A 21,901-nucleotide genomic window follows, 5' to 3' on the forward strand; every position below is an offset into this window, starting at 1 on the left:
GAGGGCTCAGAGACACGGGATTGGTGGTGGGATGACATTGAATGGTCAGAGGGAGAAGAGGGAGCGGACTAGGAGGAGGAGGTGTCAGAAGCTGAAGTGGTAACAGTTTAGTGAACAGGAAGAAGCTGTGACAGAGAGCAGTCCAGAATCGGGCAGAAGCAGAGGCTGGAGAGGAGGGGGACTAAGACACCCAGATGAGGCAGGGAGTCTTCTGCCCAGGTCTCCTAGAACCCATAGAGGTATGAAGAGGCTGGAGCAAAGACAGACAAGGCGAATAAGTCTCAAGTTGCTTGGGAAGGACCGGGGGGGGGGGGAGAGATTTAGAGAGCTGTGGGAAGTTGGGGACCTGCTGTCCTCACTACTGCCTCATTGGGACAAGGCCTACTGGGAAGATTTGCTGTGTTCACTAGGCCAGAGCTGCTTTCATTTCTTTGAATACAGAGTTTACTTCACTGACATATTGTAAATTACTGCTGACTGGCTCCCAGTTCATGCCTTAACACTGCATCACCAGTGTGAACATACTTACATCCTTGACCTTTGACAATCACTTGGGAAGCTTTGTCCTGTCCTGTTTTTGCCTACAATTTAACCATTTGCTTTCTGTTTGTGTTTTACAGTCATCTTACTCCCAGTTATTGGCAGCTACATGCCTTACGAAACTTGTGTCACGCACAAACAACCCTTTGCCCTTGGAACAGCGAATAGATATACGTAAGTAGAAGAAGAGAGCCAGCATGCCCAAGACCAAAATCAATTACATGAGGAGTTTATAAGATGCCCATGGTATTAAAAGAGGACGCCAAAATCTGCAGTTGGGCAAACCAAAATATCAAAAATGTGCAGCAAGCTTTTGAGTTCTCCTGAGCTTTTCATCAAACAAGATGTTACACGGGAGAAAAGTGAGGAGAAAAAGGGTAAAAGCACGAGGCTGATGTTGTAGCATTAAGATCAGCTTGTAGGCCCAGGTCCAAGATAGTGGTGACTAGCTGAATAAGTCTCTCCCAGGTGTTGCAGATACTAGGTTGCACACCTAGGATTCTGGGATAAAGAAACAATGGCTGCTCCTCATCACTAAGAAACTGACATTGGGCGTGTAATCCAAACCAGTGGTGATAAACCTTTGGCCCTCCATATGTTCTTGTACTACAGTTCCCATCGGCTCCATTGATCCCAATGGTCAGGGATGATGGGGTTTGTTGTAGTATAGCAGCATCTGGAAGGCTGCAGGTTCCCCCTCCCAAATCTTAAATGAAGCACGCATGTTCCCAAGCAGAACATCTAAACTTCAGTTTATCTGAGAGAGGGGTCAGCCAATGTTACATCATCCCCAAATCTGAAGTGTGTAACCTGCTAAGTGTAGCACTTGGGAGGGACTTATTCAGCCTTAATTTCTGGCTTGCGGCCGAGAAAGGAAGCTGACATTGGTGTCTCAACAAAAGCCTGATTTATGCATTTTATCCCGTGATCTGTGTAGCATCTTCTCCGATGAAGAGTTCTGGAGAGTCGTTCATGGAGTTCAGTCGATTATGCTTGGCACAGTCCTGTGACAACTGGCTGGTCCTAATAACAGTATTGCCAAACTGGATTTTGGAGTTTTTCTTATAGACCAATGCAGCTACCTTTCACTTTTTAAACTTTCGAGAGTGCTCTATACATTTTTTGAATGCTAGCCTTCAGTAACTGTAACAGCTATTCAGTCATTTAGTGGCACGATGCTTAATCACCATGCTGCTAGTATGTGACCTTTTATGGCAAAGTTGCACATGGGTTAAAATAGCAAAGTTAGTAAAGAATATCAGCCTTCTCAGTATTATCAAGTGTAGTTCCAGATATGTCAGGCTTGTGACAAGTGTTGTCTTGAAAATGACAGTTCCCCTGTATATGTCATAAAAAAATGCCAAATTATATAATAAGTGTCTGGAGGTTCTAGTCCTTATCGAAACCTCAAATTATGCTTAATTTTCTCCTATTATAGCTATATTCCAGAGTGAGTGGTACCAAGTGATCACTGAAAAAAATTTGGCTGTTTTCTATTGAGTTGCAATTACCATTTGTGCTGCCAAGATCATATATAAGGCCAATTATTTTAAATCTTCCATACTTCAGGATGCATTTTGTCAAAAGTACAATTGCATGTGGCATGTTTTTCCAAAGGAGTTATGGGCTGGCTTTGTCTTATTACATAATTCTTTAAAACACGTTTACCTTTCCTTCCCTTAAGAAGCCCAATGCAACCTGCTAATGTAAACTGAAACAATCACTTGTCAAACTTTTTAAAATGGTTAACTATTATTAAGTCCAATAAACCACCCATACAATGTTTAAACAGCCTAGAAACACAAGCAGCCATTTGAAAATAATTTAACCACAACAATTACGTACAGTACAATTGCATCTTACGTGGAGGCTCAATTCCTAGGGTTCCACATATACTCAAAAATTGTATATACCCAAGCCCTTGAAACCCTTAGCCCCACAAGCACATAGTGACCCAAGTGGACCTGGCAGAAAAATAGCTTTTAAACTCTCTTCCTTGCTTGGAGGGCAAGGGCTACTTAGTGCACTAACTCCAGCAGGCTAAAGATGCTTGCACAAAATCTCGTAGGAACTCTGATGTCCCCACGAGATCTCGCAAGAGCATCATCCCAGAACCAATGTGCCAAGAGGGCCTTACCCCACAAGCAAGGGGGAGAGCTTAAAATCTGTGCTTGGAAACTCCAAGTGGACCCAGCACTAAAAGCGCTTTAAAGCTCTCTGCCCTTGCTTGCATGTAACTTGCTAAGTTTCAACCAGGCAGCCTTCAACTACGTGAGGTTGAAATCACACAAGTTAAATATGCACAAGTACAGTCATACCTTGGTTTTCGAACAGCTTAGTTCTCGAACGTTTTGGCTCCCGAACACCGCAAACCTGGAAGTGACTGTTCCTGTTTGCAAACTATTTTTGGAAGCCGAACATCCAATGGGACTTCCTGTTGCCTGCAGGAGCTTCCTGCAGCCAGTCAGAAGCCGTGCTTTGGTTTCCAAACATTTTGGAAGTCGAATGGACTTTTGGAACGGATTTTGATCGATTTCCAAGGTACAACTGTACAGTGGATGCTCGGGTTGCGAACATGATCCGTACAGGAGGCACGTTTGCAAGCCGTGACCCACGCGTCTGCGCATGCATGGGTCGCAATTTGGCGCTTCTGCGCAAGCGCCGAAACCCGGAAGTAACCCGTTCCGGTACTTCCGGGTTCGGCACGGTGCGCAACACGAAATCGCGCAACCCAAAGTATCTGTAACCCAAGGTATGACTGTACTTCAAAAAGGGACCAACCCTGTATAGCCCATAAGCCTTCCTGAAAAGGAAGATTATGTTCATCCCATGTAAGGCCGCTAGAGGGGGCAAGGTGAGTGTCCCTTGTGGAGGAATTGCAGAGCCACTCACAGAGAAGCAAACAGGCAGAAGCCCCACTCTCCCTGGTCCCAACTAAACATATCTCTGGGGCGGTTGATACTCACACAGCAGGGCCTCTGACACTCGTCAGCAGGTGGGCAGGTCCACACAGGAAAAGGTCATCCTTCGGAAATTCTGGTCCCAAATCATAAAAGGCTTTCAAAGTCATCCCAAGCACTTTGAATTACCGTATTTTTCGCCCCATAAGACACACTTTTTCCCCTCCAAAAATGAAGGGGAAATCGGGGTGCGTCTTATGGGGCGAATGCCTGCAAGCCTCGCGCGCCCGGCAGGAGGTCCCACCGGGTGCGCGAGGCTTGGGGCGGCAGCCTGTCGCCCGAAGCACGGGGAGCCCTCGGGAGGGCTCCCCCTGCTTCGGGCGAGTGTCTGCAAGCCTCGTGCACCCGGCAGGAGGTCCCACCGGGTGTGCGAGGCTTGGGGCGGCAGCCTGTCGCCCGAAGCACGGGGAGCCCTCGGGAGGGCTCCCCCTGCTTCGGGCGAGTGTCTGCAAGCCTCGCGCACCCGGCAGGAGGTCCCACCGGGTGCGCGAGGCTTGGGGCGGCAGCGGACTGCTTGCGCGCACCTAGAAGCTTGGGGCGCGCTGAGCTCAGCACGCCCCAAGCTCCTGGTGTAGCGCAGCGCACCTGGGGGGGAAATAAATTTTTTTCCCTTTATTTCCCCCCCAAAAATCTAGGTGCGTCTTATGGGGCGAAAAATACGGTAGGCCCAGAAGCAACTTGGGAAGCCAGCTTGGCTCTGTCAATAAGGCGGCGGCACGCTTTGTCTAGGCAGCCCCTCTTCAGCAGCCTGGCCGCGGCATTGTGGAACAATTGTAGCCTCTGACCCCTTTTCAAAGGCAGCCATACGTAGGGAACTCTTTGTAGTAACCTAAACATAAATGGGTGGTATTCAACTAAGTTTTGCTCAAGTGTATAGATCCACCGAAATTAATGAACATGATTAAGTGAATGTCGGTGGGTCGGAGGTTAGTTGAATACTAACCAGTGTATTTATGCGTCACCCTGAGCAAGTCTTTCCTCAAGAAACTTGCTTTGAGGTTACTGTAGGTAGATAGAGTAACTTCTGGCTAATGACAGAGAAGTGGACATTTGACCTCAGAAGGGTCTGGATCTTTCCAGAGCCAGATGTTTCCCCCCTCACCATTTCCTTTCCCAACACATTCCATATGTGGTGTGGGGTCCTCAACATATAGCAAGTAGCATGGGCATGCCTGTGTAAAAAGGTAAAGGGGCCCCTGACCATTAGGTCCAGTCGTGGCCGACTCTGGGGTTGCGGCGCTCATCTCGCTTTACTGGTTGAGGGAGCTGGCGTACAGCTTCCGGGTCATGTGGCCAGCATGACTAAGCCGCTTCTGGCGAACCGGAGCAGTGCACGGAAACGCCGTTTACCTTCCCGCCAGAGTGGTACCTATTTATCTACTTGCACTTTGACTGCTTTCAAACTGCTAGGTTGGCAGGAGCAGGGACCGAGCACCGGGAGCTCACCCCGTCGCAGGGATTCGAACCGCCGACCTTCTGATCGGCAAGTCCTCGGCTCTTGTGGTTTAACCCACAGCGCCACCCGCGTCCCGCATGCCTGTGTAGAAATTACAATAAATGTCCCACTTACTCCTTGGTTTGATATTATGTAGTCGCCAGGGACACCCAACAGGCACAGCTATAGAAGCATAGAATTGCAGAGAGGGAATGGACATCAAGGGCTATCTAGTCCAAGCCCCTGTGGTGGCTTTTCTGTGTTGATGCAGCAGGGGGGAAGGTTGTTTCAAAAGGTCAGCTTCAGGAGATGCTTTATTTATCAGTTTTTGGCTCCTGTCTTTGCCATTCTGCTTTATCTGGATGTTTCCGTGTCTTTCAGGGAACTACGTGCTCAACTACCTTGCCACCAGACCCAAGCTGGCAACTTTCGTTACGCAGGCACTAATTCAGCTCTACGCCAGGATCACAAAGCTGGGCTGGTTTGACTGTCAGAAAGATGAATATGTTTTCAGAAACGTCATCACTGACGTCACAAGGTTTTTACAGGTTGGCCGTTTCCTCCAGCCCACCCATCCCACTTGGCGTATGTAGTGGTTTAACCAAGAAGCTCCCCAGGATGCCATCAGACAGTCGCCACCAAGCTAATGCTCTCTAGCTGTTTTGGACTGTAATTCCCAGCCAGCAAGGCCATTTGGCACTGGGGCTGATGGAAAACCCTTCAAGGTGGTTTGCGACAATAAATTAAAATAATGAAACACAGTAATAGAGAATACCCAAAATATTAAAACAAAAAACCATCAATGCACAGTACAGAATCACTTCTGCCCAAGGGATCTTAATTGTCTCTCTGTGTGTGTGTGTGTGTGTGTGTGTGTGTGCGCGCAGTAACATTTGTCATCTGGCTGCTTTGACCTCCCTTGTCATTCAGTCTGACTCTGCCTGTTCCTTCTCCAGGACAGTGTAGAACACTGCATCATAGGAGTGACAATCCTGTCTCAGCTAACAAATGAAATTAATCAAGTAAGTGCCTCAGCCTTCGCCAGTAAACTCAGTGTCAACGCTTCTCCTTTGGATTGCTGCTGTATGTTATGCACCGATTTCATGTCCTTTGGTGGTAAGAAATTGAGCACTCCCTCCAGAGATTAGTCTCTGCTGTCTCAGGCTTCGTTTACACCTCTTCCCTATCCAGAGACTCAGAAGGGCACTGCTTTCTATGAAAAGCATTAACTGATGGTGACCCAGAGTTCTTCCTCAGCCAAAAGTCCTCATTTCTTCAGTAAGAATGGCAAAGCCACTCTTTGCAAAATTGCAAATAATCACCCTCTTCCTCCAGCTTCTCCAGCTTCTCCTTTCCCGGCATTTAGATGGCTCAGCCTGCACCCCATGCAAAGGAGACAGTCAACCTCAGTCGGGAAACTTGGGCATTGCCTGAATGCTGCCAGGCTGTCACAGTTTTGTTTTTCAGAACTGTAAATGATTAAATGGACTTCTAAGTTCTTAGCTGGGATTCCTGCGTTGCAGGCTGTTAGACTAGATGGCCTTTGGGTTCCCTTCAAACCCTAGAATTCTATGAAATTAGTGCTCTAGGCGGTTAGCATGCTTTTTTTACTGGCAGAGGGCAGTATATGGGGTGTTCTGCTGTTTCGTGTTTTTCCTTTATTGAGATGGTTACTTTGACTCTGCACTCTTTAACAGACACTTGAGTTCTAATGATCTCTTTCTCTCTCTCTATCTCTCCTTTCCTGCTCCCCACCCCACCCAGGCAGACACTACACACCCACTGACCAAGCACAGGAAAATAGCCTCTTCATTCCGAGATTCATCTTTGTTTGATATTTTCACTCTCTCGTGCAATTTACTAAAACAGGTGATGTGAGAACAACATTTGGGGGGTGGAACTTTGGACAGTGTTTTCTTCTAGCTGTGGGTTTAGGACCCTGAAATTGCTTCTGTGAAGAATGCTGTATCAAGCAAACGCCTGTGTGGTTTTAAATTAGCTGAGCTGTATTGACGAGAAATTTAGCTGTCCTGAAAAGGGAACTACAGAATAATAATAATAATAATAATAATAATAATAATAATAATAATAATAATAATACCTTTATTGCCAATGTACAACCTGTGTACAATGAAATTAACCGAGCCTCCCTCCCCCCCCCCCACTCAATCAATCTCATTGCACTCTGTGTGCTTGTCGCACAACACACCAACCCCGGAAATCAGTTGCATTATATTATTTTCCGTTCAGCAGCCTAACAGCTCACAGATAGAAACTGTTTGTTAGCCTGTTGGTACGACTGATTATACTTCCATATCTCCTGCCCGAGGGTAGAAGATTAAAGAGGTGCTGGCCGGGGTGTGAATCGTCCCTGAGAATTTTTCTCGCTCTCCTAAGACAATGATCCCTTGCGATGTCATCCAGCGGACTCAAGGGACAGCCCATGATATCATGTGCTGTGTTCACCACCCTCTGTAAAGACTTTCTGTCCGTGGCTGTCAAGCCAGCATACCACCCTGTGATACAATATGAGAGGAGAAGAAGCAGTGTTGGGTTCAAATCCCCACTCGGCCATGAAGCTCACTGGCCTCACTGGCTTGTTGTGGGGGTTAAATGAGGAAGGGGAGAATCGTGTACACCACCTTGGAGGAAAATGTGATGTGTGAATGCAATAAATAACAGAAAGAAAGCAGCAGAAAATGAGGGTAGAGAGACACTAAATAAAAGCCATGTCCTTTTACATGGTTTTGTATGTTTTGTAGTATTTTATGCACCGAGACTTGCCGTTATTTTTGTTTATTATAGTTTAGTAATTCTTTATTGTAATTGATAAGTGTAAACTGTATTATTTGCTGATGTTTAATTTTACTGTTTACTATTAAATTTCAATGGATTATTGACTTGCTTTATTTGTTTATTTTAAAGTTATTGTGACTTTTTATATTGGATCAGATTGTTATTATTAGTGTTCAATGTTTTATTATGTTTTTATATGTGTTGGATATAAAACCCAACCAGATGGGCAGGGTATAAATAAATAAAAGCATTATTATTACTTATTAAAACTGAGCTCCACAGGAAATAAAGCTCCACTTTTTCTTTTACTGTAAGATTGGGACATTCCAGTGATTCTGGTAAGGGAGCCCTGAGATGAAACCTTTTTGCTTTCCCACTCCAGGATTCCCTTTTCCTTTAGGCTTGGCAGCTGTCTTGAACTCTGCCCATTAACAGATGTGGTTTTCCATTCTGTTTTTCTTCTTCTGGTAGGCTTCAGGGAAGAACCTGAACCTGAACGATGAAAGCCAGCACGGCCTCCTCATGCAGCTTCTCAAGCTCACACACAACTGCCTAAACTTCGACTTCATTGGTACATCCACAGATGAGTCCTCAGATGACCTTTGCACCGTGCAGATCCCCACCAGCTGGAGATCAGGTAAAGCGCCTTTCTTCCCTGCTCTGGCCCAGCCGTGAGAATCATTGGGAAGTGAGCTGTGTGAGGGGAACTTGATCAGTAGCAGGTGTGACTTTGCAAGCTGTGTGCAGCCTTCCCATCCTCTTTGAGTGACCAGAGTGCTGACAGATCCCCAATTCAAGTATTCCTGTGCTAGTGCTGTTGAGAGTTGTACAGTGGTACCTCGGGTTAAGAGCTTAATTCGTTCTGGAGGTCCGTTCTTAACCTGAAACTGTTCTTAACCTGAAGCACCACTTTAGCTAATGGGGCCTCCTGCTGCCCGCCGCGGGAGCACGATTTCTGTTCTCATCCTGAAGCAAAGTTCTTAATCTGAGGTAATATTTCTGGGTTAGCGGAGTCTGTAACCTGAAGCATATGTAACCCGAGGTACCACTGTAGTCCAAAACATCCAGAGGGCACCAGGTTGGCACAAGTGAAGTGCTTTGAATGCTCCACGCTGTAGCTTGTATGGAACTGTAAAATGTCTAGAAATTGGCGTCTGAGTTTTGATTTTTTAAAATACAGTCATACTTCGGGTTGAAGTTGCTTCAGGTTGACTGCTTTTGGGTTGCGCTCCGCGGCGACCCAGAAGTAACGGAACACATTGCTTACGGGTTTCTCCTCTCGCGCATGCGCAGACAGTCAAAATGACATCATGCGCGGAAACAGCAACACGCGCCGACATGGGTTGTGTTTACTTCAGGATGCGAACGGGGCTCTGGAACGGATCCCATTCGTATCCAGAGGTACCACTGTACTTACTTTCCTCTTCCCTCCCTGTCCCCTTTCCCTTCCATGTGGTGAATGAATGGATGGATGTTTAGTGCAACTTTTACCATCCTGGTGCCTCCTCTAGGTTTTGGACTGACACTCGCATTGACCGCAACTGGCCCGCAATGTAGTGGGGGCAGTGTTGGGAGCACACCCCCATTCTGAGGTTGATGGGAATTGTAGTCCCAAACGTACTGAGTGCACCAGGTTGAAGAGGGCTAGTTTAGTAGAAGCTTCGAAAACAAGAAGCATAAGATGGCACTTTTACACAAGGCTGTACTTGATAGTTGCTACTCGGTTCATGCCAATTAAAAAAATTCTCTCCAGAATGACCGCCTCCCTCAATGGGGAACCAGCATGGGGTGGGGGGAACCTTTCAGCAGAAACATTCTGCAAATAGCATTGGTTTTCTTTTTGTTGTTGTCTTAGAAAGAAAACAGTTTGCTTCTGCATGCTAGTTTCATTCAGCAGCAGCAGCAGCTGAATATTAGAGAATTTTCTTAATGTTTGTACAGTGGTATCTCTGGTTGCGAACGGGATCCGTTCCGGAGGCCCATTTGCAACATGAAAAGCCCGCAACCTGAAGCGCCGTATCTGCGCAGGTGCGTGGCATGATTTGGTGCTTGTGCGCATGTGCAAAGCGTGATTTAGCACTACTGTGCATGTGCGAGCAGTGAAACCCGGAAGTAACCCTTTCCGGTACTTCTGGGTCGCCGCGGGACGTAACCTGAAAAAACGTAACATGAAGCAAACATAACATGAGGTATGACTATATTGAAGTCTGAAAGCTCTGTGTTTCCACTTTCAGCTCTGGGTGGGCGGTGATGTTTAAAATTTCTATACCATCTTCATCCGAGGATCACAGGGCGGTTTACAATAGGAAAACACAGAAATACGCCCCACAGTAACAAACAAAAAACACGCACAGTTTAAAAGGCCATGGTTTGTTTAATTAGGCAAAGGTCTGGGAGTAGAGGAATGTTTTTCCCTGGTGCCTGAAGATACGTAACAAATATAGCAGGCAAGCTTCCCTAGGGAAAGCATTCCACATGCAGGGAACCACTTTTTATATATGGATATATAGTCCTCAAATAGAGGACATATCAGATATTAAACTGATAAGAACAGATACTACACTTGATCTTAGCCAAAAGGCCGAGAAGCGATCACTTTTTATATATGGATAACTCCTGCTTTGCTTCCTTGTGACAGATCAGCTTTAAGTCGAAGCCTCATTTCACACTGAATTTAAGCCAAGTTATTTGGGACATGAGAAGAACCACTCATGGATCTCCTGAGGTCTTTCAGTATCTTTAAAAGCTGTTGAGGGTGGGGATAAGGGCTGTGGTGCTGCAGATTGGCCCCCAGTTTTAGAATCTTAGAGTTGAAAGGCCTTCTAGTCCAACGCCCTGTAATGCAGGAATCTTATCATAATGACGGTGAAAAACCCGTCAGCGCCAAGGGTGTTGGTAGGGATGCTGCGCTGAGCAAAGTTGAAGGCCTGAGATAGTCACGAGTGCTGGGTTGAACCACTTGGCCAGAGTTTGGGTATCCACGGTGATGTGTTGTTTGTTTCTTCCAGCCTTTCTAGATTCCTCAACTTTACAGCTGTTTTTTGACCTGTACCATTCCATCCCTCCTACGTTTTCACCTCTGGTGAGTGTGGCATTCCTGACTTAGTGGGCAGGGGCATATAATAATAATAATAATAACAACAACAACAACAACAATAATAATTTATACCCCGCCCAACAGGCTGGGTTTCCCCAGCCAACAACAACAACAACAACAACAACAATAATAATAATTTATACCCCGCCCAACAGGCTGGGTTTCCCCAGCCACTCTGGGCGGCTTCCAACTGAATATTAAAAACCTGTGCCTCCATGGACAGCTGTGAGTCCAAAATGACTCCCAGGCTGCGCACCTGTTCCTTCAGGGGCACAGTTACCCCATTCAGGACCAGGGAATCTCCCACACCCGCCCGCCCCCTGTCCCCCCAAAACAGTACTTCTGTCTTGTCAGGATTCAACCTCAATCTGTCAGCCGCCATCCATCCTCCAACAGCCTCCAGGCACTCACACAGGACCTTCACCGCCTTCACTGGTTCTGATTTAAAGGAGAGGTAGAGCTGGGTGTCATCTGCATACTGATGAACACCCAGCCCAAACACCCTGATTATCTCTCCCAGCGGCTTCATATAGATATTAAAAAGCATGGGGGAGAGGACGGAACCCTGAGGCACCCCACAACTGAGAGTCTGAACACTCATCCCCCACCACCACTTTCTGGACACGGCCCAGGAGAAAGGAGCGGAACCACCGTATAACAGTGCCCCCAGCTCCCAGCTCCTCTAGACGGTCCAGAAGGACGTTATGGTCGATGGTATCAAAGGCCGCTGAGAGATCCAGCAGAACTAGGAAACAGCTCTCACCTTTGTCCCTAGCTCGCCGGAGATATGTTCCAGGGGCATACATCCCATTGAGAAGATTCACATGGTGGGTTTGATCACCCTGTTGGAGATCAGGAGGAAGTTTTTCTCTTCCCCGCCCCCTCCACAAAATGGTTACCTGCTGGTTTGCATTGTCTTTCCACAACCTATATGCCAATTCAAGTGTGTATATGGTTTCTATTTTATTCCAGACAACTTACGGTTCTCCCTTTATTCACGCTCCTACCTTTAGGTCTTATCGTGTCTAGTGCAAATTGCCTCTGTACGTAGGTCCCTATTTAACAATGCAGAAAGAGCGAAGTTCCTGTCTCATCTCGTTGATGGTGTCAAGCGAATACTGGAAAACCCTCAGGTGAGTCTTTCAGAACTGTGGATGGGAGTCAACCGCCCGCGCATATGTGTGTTTTGTCGCAAACTGCCTCTTGAAACTTGGAAACAGTGGAGATCCAAAGGCCCATGGAACTGAGCAACAGGTGGTAAACTAGCTGGCAACCAGGGCAAAGCTTAAGAGGGTGAATAAACACAAAGCTTCATCGTACACATGGTTAACTTTGGGCAGGCAAAATCAGGGGAAAGAAATAAGTGGCTGTAACTGAGAAAATGTCCCAGAATTGAGATCTGTCAGTATGTGAGTGCTTCATACTGAAACCAGCAACATTATGTGGCAAAAGATTTTTTTGGCAAGTCTCTGTGCTGAGCTCTGCAACCTATAGTGCACACACATATGTGTATTGCTGTGTGAACTCTTCAGTATTTTAGTCACTCCTTCCATATCCACTGATAGTGCTCTGCTCTCATTGGACGGTTATGCCAGTTGTTGAAAACCACTGGAGAGGAGAGTGCTCTTGCACAGGTGTCTGATTGGAACATCTGGTTGGCCATTGTGAAAAGAGGATGCTGCCCCCCCCCCACACATTTCTGCAAACCTTTCCCCCCAGTTGCTGATTCCTTCTTGTGTGTGGACGGTGCCGTTTGTGGTAGGTAAAGGCAGGAACTTGGAACAAGGTCTCTCTTTGTATACTTGTTTGTTCTGCTAGATAACAAGAAGCTACAAAGAGATGCAGGTCACAAGAGCCTCAGCCTACTCCAGGCTTCATAAAGTTCACCTGGCCAGTACCGACCATTCTTGGTGCACAACAGGTTTGAGCAACATTGCTGTGCCCCATCTGAAGACAAGGGCAGCTGTTGACTCCACACAGTGTGCCAGGCTGGTTCACGGTGGTAGGATGCCCACCAACATTGCAGAGCGAGTCAGAGGTCTTAGGTGCCCAGTTATTTAGTGCCTGAACAAATTAGTGTTTCGGATACTGTAATTGATGAGCCCCTGCCACCGGCAGTGTTGGGCTGCTGTTGCCTGGACTCTCAGGTAGACCCATTCATTGTATGCCACAGTGATGAGCCTTCACTAGTCCCCAGCCATGGGAGCAAACGTTTTTTGTGCTGTGCCACACTTTAATGTTGTGAGCTGCCCTGTGATCTTCAGATGGAGGGTGGGATACAAATTAAATAATCAATCAATCCAGTTTACTGATTCCTGTGCCATGACCCATTTCGAAATTTGCTCCTTTCCCAGAGCTTGTCAGACCCAAACAACTACCATGAGTTCTGTCGACTTCTGGCCCGCCTGAAAAGCAATTACCAGCTCGGGGAGCTGGTGAAAGTGGAAAATTACCCTGAGGTCATCCGCCTCATTGCCAACTTCACCGTGACCAGCTTGCAGGTGAGAAGCTGCGTGGTTTGGCACTGTGTGGGTTTGTGTTGCGGAGGGAGGGTTTTCAGCAGGGGGAGAGCACCCAAAATCACACTGCAACCTTGGACCTCATTAGGTTGAAACTGAGAGGGGAGTGGTGGGCTCCCCTCTCAGAGTCACCTGCTGTGGGTATATAAGGTGCATAAGGTAATATTGTGCCCCCTGTCATTATGCAGAATTGCCTTGGCTTGTTCCTCGCTGCACAGCATTTTAGCTCATTAAGAGCAGAAAACACTTCCAGCCGTTCAGACCACAGCAAGGCAAAGCGTACCGTCTGTCAGGGCCACCAGTCTTTGAAACATCTCCTCTCCCCATGTTTGGGAAATGTACTGACGTTAGGTAGCCTGCATGTGAGGGAATTTTAAAAGTGTGTGAAAGGATATTGTTAGGAGAATCTGCTTACTGCATGTTTCTGTAATGTTTGGGGGACGCTGGCCAGCCCGCAAGTGGCATTCTGTTTCCTCCCTTTTGTTCCTACAGCACTGGGAATTTGCTCCGAACAGCGTTCACTATCTCCTGAGCCTGTGGCAGCGCCTGGCAGCGTCCGTTCCTTACGTCAAAGCCACAGAGCCACACATGCTGGAGACTTACACGCCTGAAGTCACCAAAGCTTACATCACCTCCAGGCTGGAGTCTGTGCACATCATACTGAGGTAAAGATGCCAAGAGAGGAGTGGAGGGAGAACAGCCTGCACAACCACTTGTTGGTACCTAAGCAGTTCAGGACCCAGTTATCTGAAGGACCCATGTACCCATACGTACCTACCCAAGCTATAAGCTTGGCCCTGCAGCTGCTGCCCAGTGCACGGGTAAAAGCTGTTAGGTTGGTGAGTACCAGCAGCAGCAGCGCCTTTTCTGTGGTGGCCCCCTAACCCTACAACATCCTTCCCAGGGAAATACACATGATTCCCCCTCCCCCTCTCATAGGCCTTTTTTCATTCTGGTCTGTGTTGGGGTGATTTTAGGGTTGCTGTGTTTTAAGAACTTGGTTTTATCTGCTGCATCTGCATGTTTGTTTTTTAAATGCTTTACAACTTGGGGATTTTAATATTGACCTGTTGTTGTGGGAGTTATTACCCACACAAAAATATGCTGTGGTTATTTATTTACTTACCAGTCTTACTTGTAGCTCCCTCTTATTTGAATGTTCTCAGTCCCCAGAGTGGGAAGGAAAGTAAAAAAAAATTAAAAACCATAGAAAAATGATATAGAAAAATTACAAAATCATATCAACAGGACCAATAAACAGCTAAACAATTCTATCATAAGGTAAGCAAGTCAAATTGCATGAGCATAAATGAATGAATGAATGAATGAATATATCCAGTTTAACAAAATGTGGGCCTCAGGCTCAAGAGAGCTGCCAGGTAGTGATTTACACGTGGATTTGCTGGTCTCCTCCAGAGAGTTGCCACAAAACAACAGCATAGTGGGCCTTGCCTTACAGCCTAGAGGTGAGAACTGAGCAGCGTTCTTTGGGAAACAAGCTTGGTCCACCTTCTGGGAGCCGCGTTTCACTCTCTCTCCCTGCCTTGCTGCTTGCTCCCCATGCAGAGACGGCTTGGAAGATCCGCTGGACGACACGGGTCTGGTGCAGCAGCAGCTAGACCAGCTGTCCACTATCGGGCGCTGTGAATATGAGAAGACGTGTGCTCTCCTTGTGCAGCTGTTTGACCAGTCAGCTCAGTCCTACCAGGAGCTGTTGCAGAGTGCGACGGCCATCCCTGTGGATGTGGCTGTGCAGGAAGGTGAGGGCCCAGAGATCAGCTGCATCACTCCTGTGCATCACAGCAAAGAAGATTTCGGGGAAAGGGGTTGTATAGGGTGGTGCTGCTTCTTCACCCTTTAGCCAACCCAGTGTACTTTAAGATTGTGACCCTTTGTACATATTTTAATTAGTTTGTCATGGGTATTTGCTGTGAATTTTTCAGGTTGTAAACCGCTTTGAACAGATCTTGGAAAAGGGGACATAAATTGCTTTCCTCCAGAGATTTTGTCAGCAAAGCAGATACGGCATACGGCAGGAAGGGACTCTGTTTTGCTGCCCCATCTTGCATCATTTGCTGCAAATTATAGTATGTGTTGCAGTAATGGAGCAGTGGAAATGGCAAAGGACTTTGGGGCAGTAAGAGAGTAGGTGGCAAGTTTCATCTAAATATCAGAGGAAAGGGGCATTAGAACCTATTAGATGCTGGTTGAAACTGCTGAGGTTAAAGAAAAAAGAATAGCATTTGTTCAAAGGTTGGCTGTGGTTAGGAGGAAGAATAAATTAAAGTGCTGGCATAATCTGCTATTTAATAATAATAATAAATAATAATAATAAATTTTATTTATATCCCGCCCTCCCCAGCTGAGCCGGGCTCAGGGCGGCTAACAACAATCAAATAAACAATCAAATAATGACACATTCTAAAAAAATTTCATTATAAAAATTAGTTAAAATCACATTGGTGGCAACCGATTAAACAAAATTCTGTGCAGGTTGCCAGAGGAGGGGGTCAGGCTGCGCCCTGACTAAAGGCCTGGCGGAACAACTCTGTCTTGCAGGCCCTGCGGAAAGATGTCAAGTCCCGCAGGGCCCTGGTCTCTTGTGTCAGAGCATTCCACCAGGTTGGAGCTGCAGCCGAGAAGGCCCTGGCTCTAGTTGAGGCCAGCCTAACCTCTCTGAGGCCTGGGACCTTGAGGGTGTTATTATTTGTAGACCGTAGGTTTCTCTGTGGGGCATACCAGGAGAGGCGGTCCCGTAGGTACGAGGGTCCTAGGCCGTATAGGGCTTTAAAGGTTAAAACCAGCACCTTAAACCTGATCCTGTACTCCACCGGGAGCCAGTGCAGCTGGTATAGCACCGGATGAATGTGATCCCGCAGCGAAGACCCCGTAAGGAGTCTCGCTGCGGCATTCTGCACCCGCTGGAGTTTCTGGGTCAGTCTCAAGGGCAGCCCCACGTAGAGCGAGTTACAATAATCCAGTCTGGAGGTGACCGTCGCATGGATCACATTGGCTAGGTCAGGGCGAGAGAGATAAGGGGCCAACTGCTTAGCTTGGCGGAGATGGAAAAATGCCGCCTTTGTTATAGCTGTAATCTGCGCCTCCATAGAGAGGGAGGTATCGAAGATTACACCCAAACTCTTAACAGACGGTGCTGGCACTAATTGCACCCCCGCAAGAGATGGGAGTTGCCCCCTCGATCCCATATCGTCCCGCCCCAGCCAGAGGACCTCTGTCTTCGAAGGATTTAACTTCAACCGGCTCCCACGTAACCATCCAGCCACAGCTTCCAGACATCTGGTCAGTGTGTCTGGGGCCGAGTTAGGATGGCCATCCATCAAGAGATAGAGTTGGGTGTCATCAGCATACTGATGGCAACCCAGCCCAAAACTCCGGACAAGCTGGGCGAGGGGGCGCATAAAGATGTTAAAAAGCATCGGGGAGAGAATCGCACCCTGAGGCACTCCACACACCAAGGAGTGACGCGATGACAATTCCCCCCCAAGCGCCACCCTCTGTCCCCGATCAGAGAGAAACGAGCGCAGCCATTGAAGGACTGTGCCCTGGATCCCCACGTCGGCAAGGCGGTGGTCCAGGAGTTCGTGATCGACCATGTCAAAGGCTGCTGACAGATCTAGAAGAATCAGCAGCCCCGACCCGCCTCGATCCAGCTGCCTGCGGAGATCATCTGTTAGGGCGACCAGAGCCGTCTCGGTCCCATGACCAGCACGGAAGCCGGACTGGAATGGATCCAAAGCAGATGTTTCATCCAGAAACCTACCAAGCTGTTCAGCAACCGCTCTCTCAATCACCTTACCCAGGAATGGAAGATTCGAGACCGGGCGGTAATTGGATAGATCTAAGGGATCTAACGATGTTTTCTTTAAGAGCGGACGCACCACCGCCTCCTTCAGGTCCCCTGGGAATATCCCGGTGCCAAGGGACAAATTGATGATATCCCCCAGGGGGGCCCGCACCTCGTCTGGACACGCTCTAATCAGCCATGACGGGCACGGGTCAAGAGGACAGGTGGTGGGCTTTCCAGCTTGGAGGAATCTGTCCACATCGCCTGGAGATATCCGGTCAAAGTGGTCCAATACTGGACCCGAGGACAGTCGAGGGGCCTCCAGTTCCTTTATTGTATCCAAATTGGCAGGGAGGTCATGGCGGAGCAACAGGACCTTCTCCGCAAAAAAGCTCGCAAATGCCTCACAGCTGTGTGTCAGATTGTTATTTAAATTTGGCTGTCCTTCAACGGACGTTAGAGACCGAATTATGCTAAATAATTGCGCCGGGCGAGAGCTAGCGGATGCAATGGAGGCCGAGAAGTAAGACTTCTTAGCGGCCTTCACTGCCATCTCATAGGTTTTCATAAAAACCCTATAAGATGTTCTTGAGGCTCCGTCACGGGCACCCCGCCATACTCGCTCTAGCCGTCTGAGGTCCCGCTTCATTTTCCGAAGCTCCTCGGTAAACCAGGGGGCCCGGTTTCTGCGGGGTCGCAGAGGGCGCTTAGGTGCGATCTCATCGATGGCTGCCAGGAGCTGGGTATTCCAGCCCTCAACAAGCTCAGTCAATGAGTCGCCAGGGGGAGCAAGGTCCCGCAAGGCCTGACGGAATCTATCAGGGTCCATCAGCCTCCGCGGGCGAGCCCAAATTGGCTCGCCACCTAAGCAGGGTGGGGGTGGAAAATCAATCCTGGCTTTCAGTGCGTAGTGATCAGACCATGGCACCTTCATCGAGGGAGACATGATCACATCTATACCGGCGCCAAAGATCAAATCCAGCGTGTGGCCTGCTTGATGTGTGGGGCCCGAAACAAACTGGGAGAGCCCTAGTGTCGCCATGGAAGACACCAGGTCCAGAGCCTGTGAGGAGGGAGTGGCATCAGCATGGATGTTGAAGTCCCCCAGTACCAATAGGTTGGGGAACTCCAAGGCCCAGCCGGCCACCGCCTCCAACAGGCCTGACAGGGTGGCTGCTGGTGCGCTAGGTGGCCGGTACACCAGCCAGACAGCCAAGCTCACCTCGGAGCCCCACACTAGGCCAACACATTCAATGCCGGGGATCGATGGCGATGGCAGAGCCCTGAAAGAACAATCTTCTCGGATTAATAATGCCACCCCTCCCCCCCGGCCCACAGTCCGCGACTGGTGGAGGACGGAGAAACCTGGGGGCGCCATCTCTCGTAAGGTAACAGTTTCCCCTTCGCGCACCCAGGTCTCCGTCACACAAGCCAGGTCAACCCCCTGCGAGGTGAAGAAGTCTCGCAGGGTGGCGGTTTTTTTGCCTATAGACCTGGCATTGCACAACACCAGTGACGGAGGTGAGTAATCCTTGCTCACCCTACCCTCGTCTCTCGGGATGGGGCGCAGATTGGAAGGGGTACGAGCATATCCATATCTCGATCCCCTTCGCCTATGACATCTGCCCCCACCGCCATACCTCCCTCGCCCCTCCACGGTAGCAATCCCAAGCCTCAAACCAACCTCCATTTACAGAACAGAAACAAGTCAAATCAAAACAATTGTACCAACACAACAAATCCCCACCCCACTCAATAGCCAACCCCAAACCAAACTAAAACAGAACAAAATAGAAATACATCAATAAAAACCACCGTTCACGGTGGGACAACAAAGTAAAAAATAAAAACCCCTATAAAACATTTTAAAATATATAAAAACATATTAAGCATTTGCCGCGGCAACATCAGTGTCCTTAAAACAGTAGCGGTGGCGAGTGTGGGCCCCGCCCCCTAGGCCTGGAGGAGTGTGCCTACAGGAGGGAGCGGCCTTCCTCAACCCCCACGGTGGAGCCGCAGCAAAACCACTTGCTTCTAATAATAATAATAATATTTAAAACCACTGCTTCTAATAATAATAATAATAATTTATTATTTATACCGCACCCATCTGGCTGGGTTTCCGAAGCCACTCTGGGTGGCTTCCAACAAAACACTAAAATACAATAACCTATTAAACATTTAAAGCTTCCCTAAACAGGGCTGCCTTCAGATGTCTTCTAAAAGTCTGGTAGTTATTCTTCTCTTTGACATCTGGTGGGAGGGCGTTCCACAGGGCGGGCGCCACTACCGAGAAGGCCCTCTGCTTGGTTCCCTGTAACTTGACTTCTCTCAGTAAGGGAACCGCCGGAAGGCCCTCGGTGCTGGACCTCAGTGTCCGGGCAGAACGATGGGGGTGGAGACGCTTCTTCAGGTGTACTGGACCGAGGCCGTTTAGGGCTTTAAAGGTCAGCACCAACACTTTGAATTGTGCTCAGAAACGTACTGGGAGCCAGTGTAGGTCTAACTATAAGAACAGATCAGCAATGCAACAGATTGTCAGGAAAACAGTAGAAACTCACTCACTCCTCCCTTTTTTTCAGAAGTACAGTGGTTGAGATATTTTTAGTATGGACTGTAGATGCAAGGGAATCCCACCTTCCCCAGTTGTTGGACCTTGATCTTAGCTTTTCAGGGAAACACTTCTGTGGATCAGGACTCTTGCTCTTCTGGTTTCAGGACGCCTGACGTGGCTCGTCTATATCATTGGGGCTGTGATTGGTGGCCGAGTGTCATTTGCCAGCACAGATGAGCAGGACGCAATGGACGGCGAGCTGGTTTGTCGGTAGGAGCCGTTGGATTCCTTAGCAGCCCTGGTTTCTTCATGCTGAAAACACTAGAATATGGAAAGGGCCATAATGAAGAGCTGTTATCTGGGATGGGTGGGTGGGAGAATTAGTGGCGCAGCTCTGTGGCTGCTCTTACCTTCAGGATTATCACGAGGGCTGTGTACTGCGCAAGTTTGAACTCTGAGGAGCGTCCATCCCAGAATTAGTGGAAGCAGAATAGATTATACAAATCTCCATCTTATTCCGCAGAGACTGATTGCACATAGAAAGGTTCCTCTTGCCAAATACAAGTTGTGCATTCCGGGGTAAAACATAATTAAGAAAGTGTCGAAAACACTTCTAAAACAGCAGAAAATGTTGGGCGAGAAGCATTTTGAATTTGACTGAATACTTAAAATTCCACACAGGTCAGGGATCCCTGGGAGACTTTTAAGCCCTTGTGGTGGATTTTCTTCAATTAATCCACGCCAGTTGCGGCATCCATCTCTGATCACGCATGCATGCTTTTCCTCTGAAATTGTGACTTAATTTTTCTGCTTGTGTAAAGTTAATGCACAGGAATGCCACTAGATATGCCTGTGTTTACTCACAAGCCTTTGAACGCTGCTTTTGTGAGTTCCCAATGGTTGCTGTTGTTCTGACCAAGTAAAAGCTGTTTTAAACATCACAACTGGAGTGTTTAATCAAAGAAAAACCACTACACCCTCTTTGGCTTGAATCCTACATAAAAGTTTGGGCAGTGCATTGAGTCATTTTCAGCCTGCAGAGAGCACAGAAGCCTGACTGAATATTCCCTCTGCCCACTGCTAGAACTCTTTCTTCTTGCATGCTGCTAGCTGGTGGTTGGACACCAGTGAACTGGAGCAAGTTCTGCGTCTCAGAGGCACCTTCCAGTGGTGACTGTCATGGCCGCAGGCTACCTAACTGTCCTGTGGCTGCATCTTTAGTCTGGTGTCCAGTGACACAAGTGTCTGCCCTGCAGTTAGCCCCCTCTCCTAGTGTCAAAAGTTTGTGCAGAGTTCTGCAGCTCATGCTCTTAATGCCTGCGTTCATCTAACATGGGGTAACAAGAGGCACCTTTCCTCATGGCAGGGGCAATCTCAAACTTGCTGGCTAAGTACTGAGCCTCTGTGATGTTGCATGACCTTCAATTCCCACCCCCTCACTTGTTACCTCTCTAGGGTTCTTCAGCTCATGAACCTAACCGACTCGCGCCTGGCTCAGGCCGGCAATGAGAAGCTCGAGCTTGCCATGCTGAGCTTCTTTGAGCAGTTCCGGAAGATCTACATCGGAGACCAGGTGCAGAAGTCTTCCAAGGTAAATGCCTCCTCTTCCTCCTAGTGGCTTTTATGTTTTCGGGCCTACCTGGCTCTCATGCCATAATGAAAGGCTCCACCTGCGACTGCTTTTTTGTGAATTGCTGGCTGTTTGAAGTCAGCCACAGTTAAGGCTAGTGGCCAAAGAAGTCAAATGTTTTCTCCGTACCCAAATCAAGAGGTGCAGGGTGCTTGGAGGAGTTCCAAGTGAATGCAGCTGCCTCCAAATGGAGAATACCTGGGTGAGGTCTGGGCTAGACAGAGGGCAGCATGGCTGTGAAGCCTGAAAGACCCACCCCACAAGCAGCAGGAAAGAAAGCGTGAGCTCTGTATAGCTATTGATGACCTCTGGCCACAATAACTATGCTCTGCCTCCATGGTTAGGCCGAAACGCTTCTGAATACCAGTTGCTGGAAAGCACTGGAGGGGAGAGTGGTTTTGTGCTCAAATACTGCCAAACCAAAGTGAGAACAGGATGCTGGACTAGATGGGCCATTGGCCTGTTGCAGCAGGCTCTTGTATTCTTAATAACCTCCAGGCTTGATTATTGTAACTCACTCTACACAGGGCAGCCCTTGAGACTGACACAGAAACTCCAGCGGGTG

General features: G+C 48.1%; 1 protein-coding gene across 1 annotated transcript in view; it reads left to right on the plus strand.

The window, feature by feature from the left end:
- XPO7 (exportin 7) overlaps positions 1 to 21,901 on the plus strand; it is a 56,940-nt gene that overhangs the window by 14,876 nt on the left and 20,163 nt on the right. The window contains exons 3-14 of the mRNA XM_081202963.1: positions 621 to 714; positions 5,317 to 5,483; positions 5,892 to 5,957; positions 6,700 to 6,804; positions 8,203 to 8,368; positions 10,740 to 10,813; positions 11,842 to 11,961; positions 13,183 to 13,329; positions 13,840 to 14,012; positions 14,914 to 15,107; positions 19,871 to 19,976; positions 21,162 to 21,297. Coding sequence (XP_081059089.1) covers positions 621 to 714; positions 5,317 to 5,483; positions 5,892 to 5,957; positions 6,700 to 6,804; positions 8,203 to 8,368; positions 10,740 to 10,813; positions 11,842 to 11,961; positions 13,183 to 13,329; positions 13,840 to 14,012; positions 14,914 to 15,107; positions 19,871 to 19,976; positions 21,162 to 21,297 — 1,548 coding nt within the window. The remainder of the gene's footprint in view (positions 1 to 620; positions 715 to 5,316; positions 5,484 to 5,891; positions 5,958 to 6,699; positions 6,805 to 8,202; positions 8,369 to 10,739; positions 10,814 to 11,841; positions 11,962 to 13,182; positions 13,330 to 13,839; positions 14,013 to 14,913; positions 15,108 to 19,870; positions 19,977 to 21,161; positions 21,298 to 21,901) is intronic.

The sequence above is a fragment of the Podarcis bocagei genome, assembly GCF_964188305.1.
Source record: "Podarcis bocagei genome assembly, chromosome: 7".
Taxonomy (NCBI): Eukaryota; Metazoa; Chordata; class Lepidosauria; order Squamata; family Lacertidae; genus Podarcis; species Podarcis bocagei.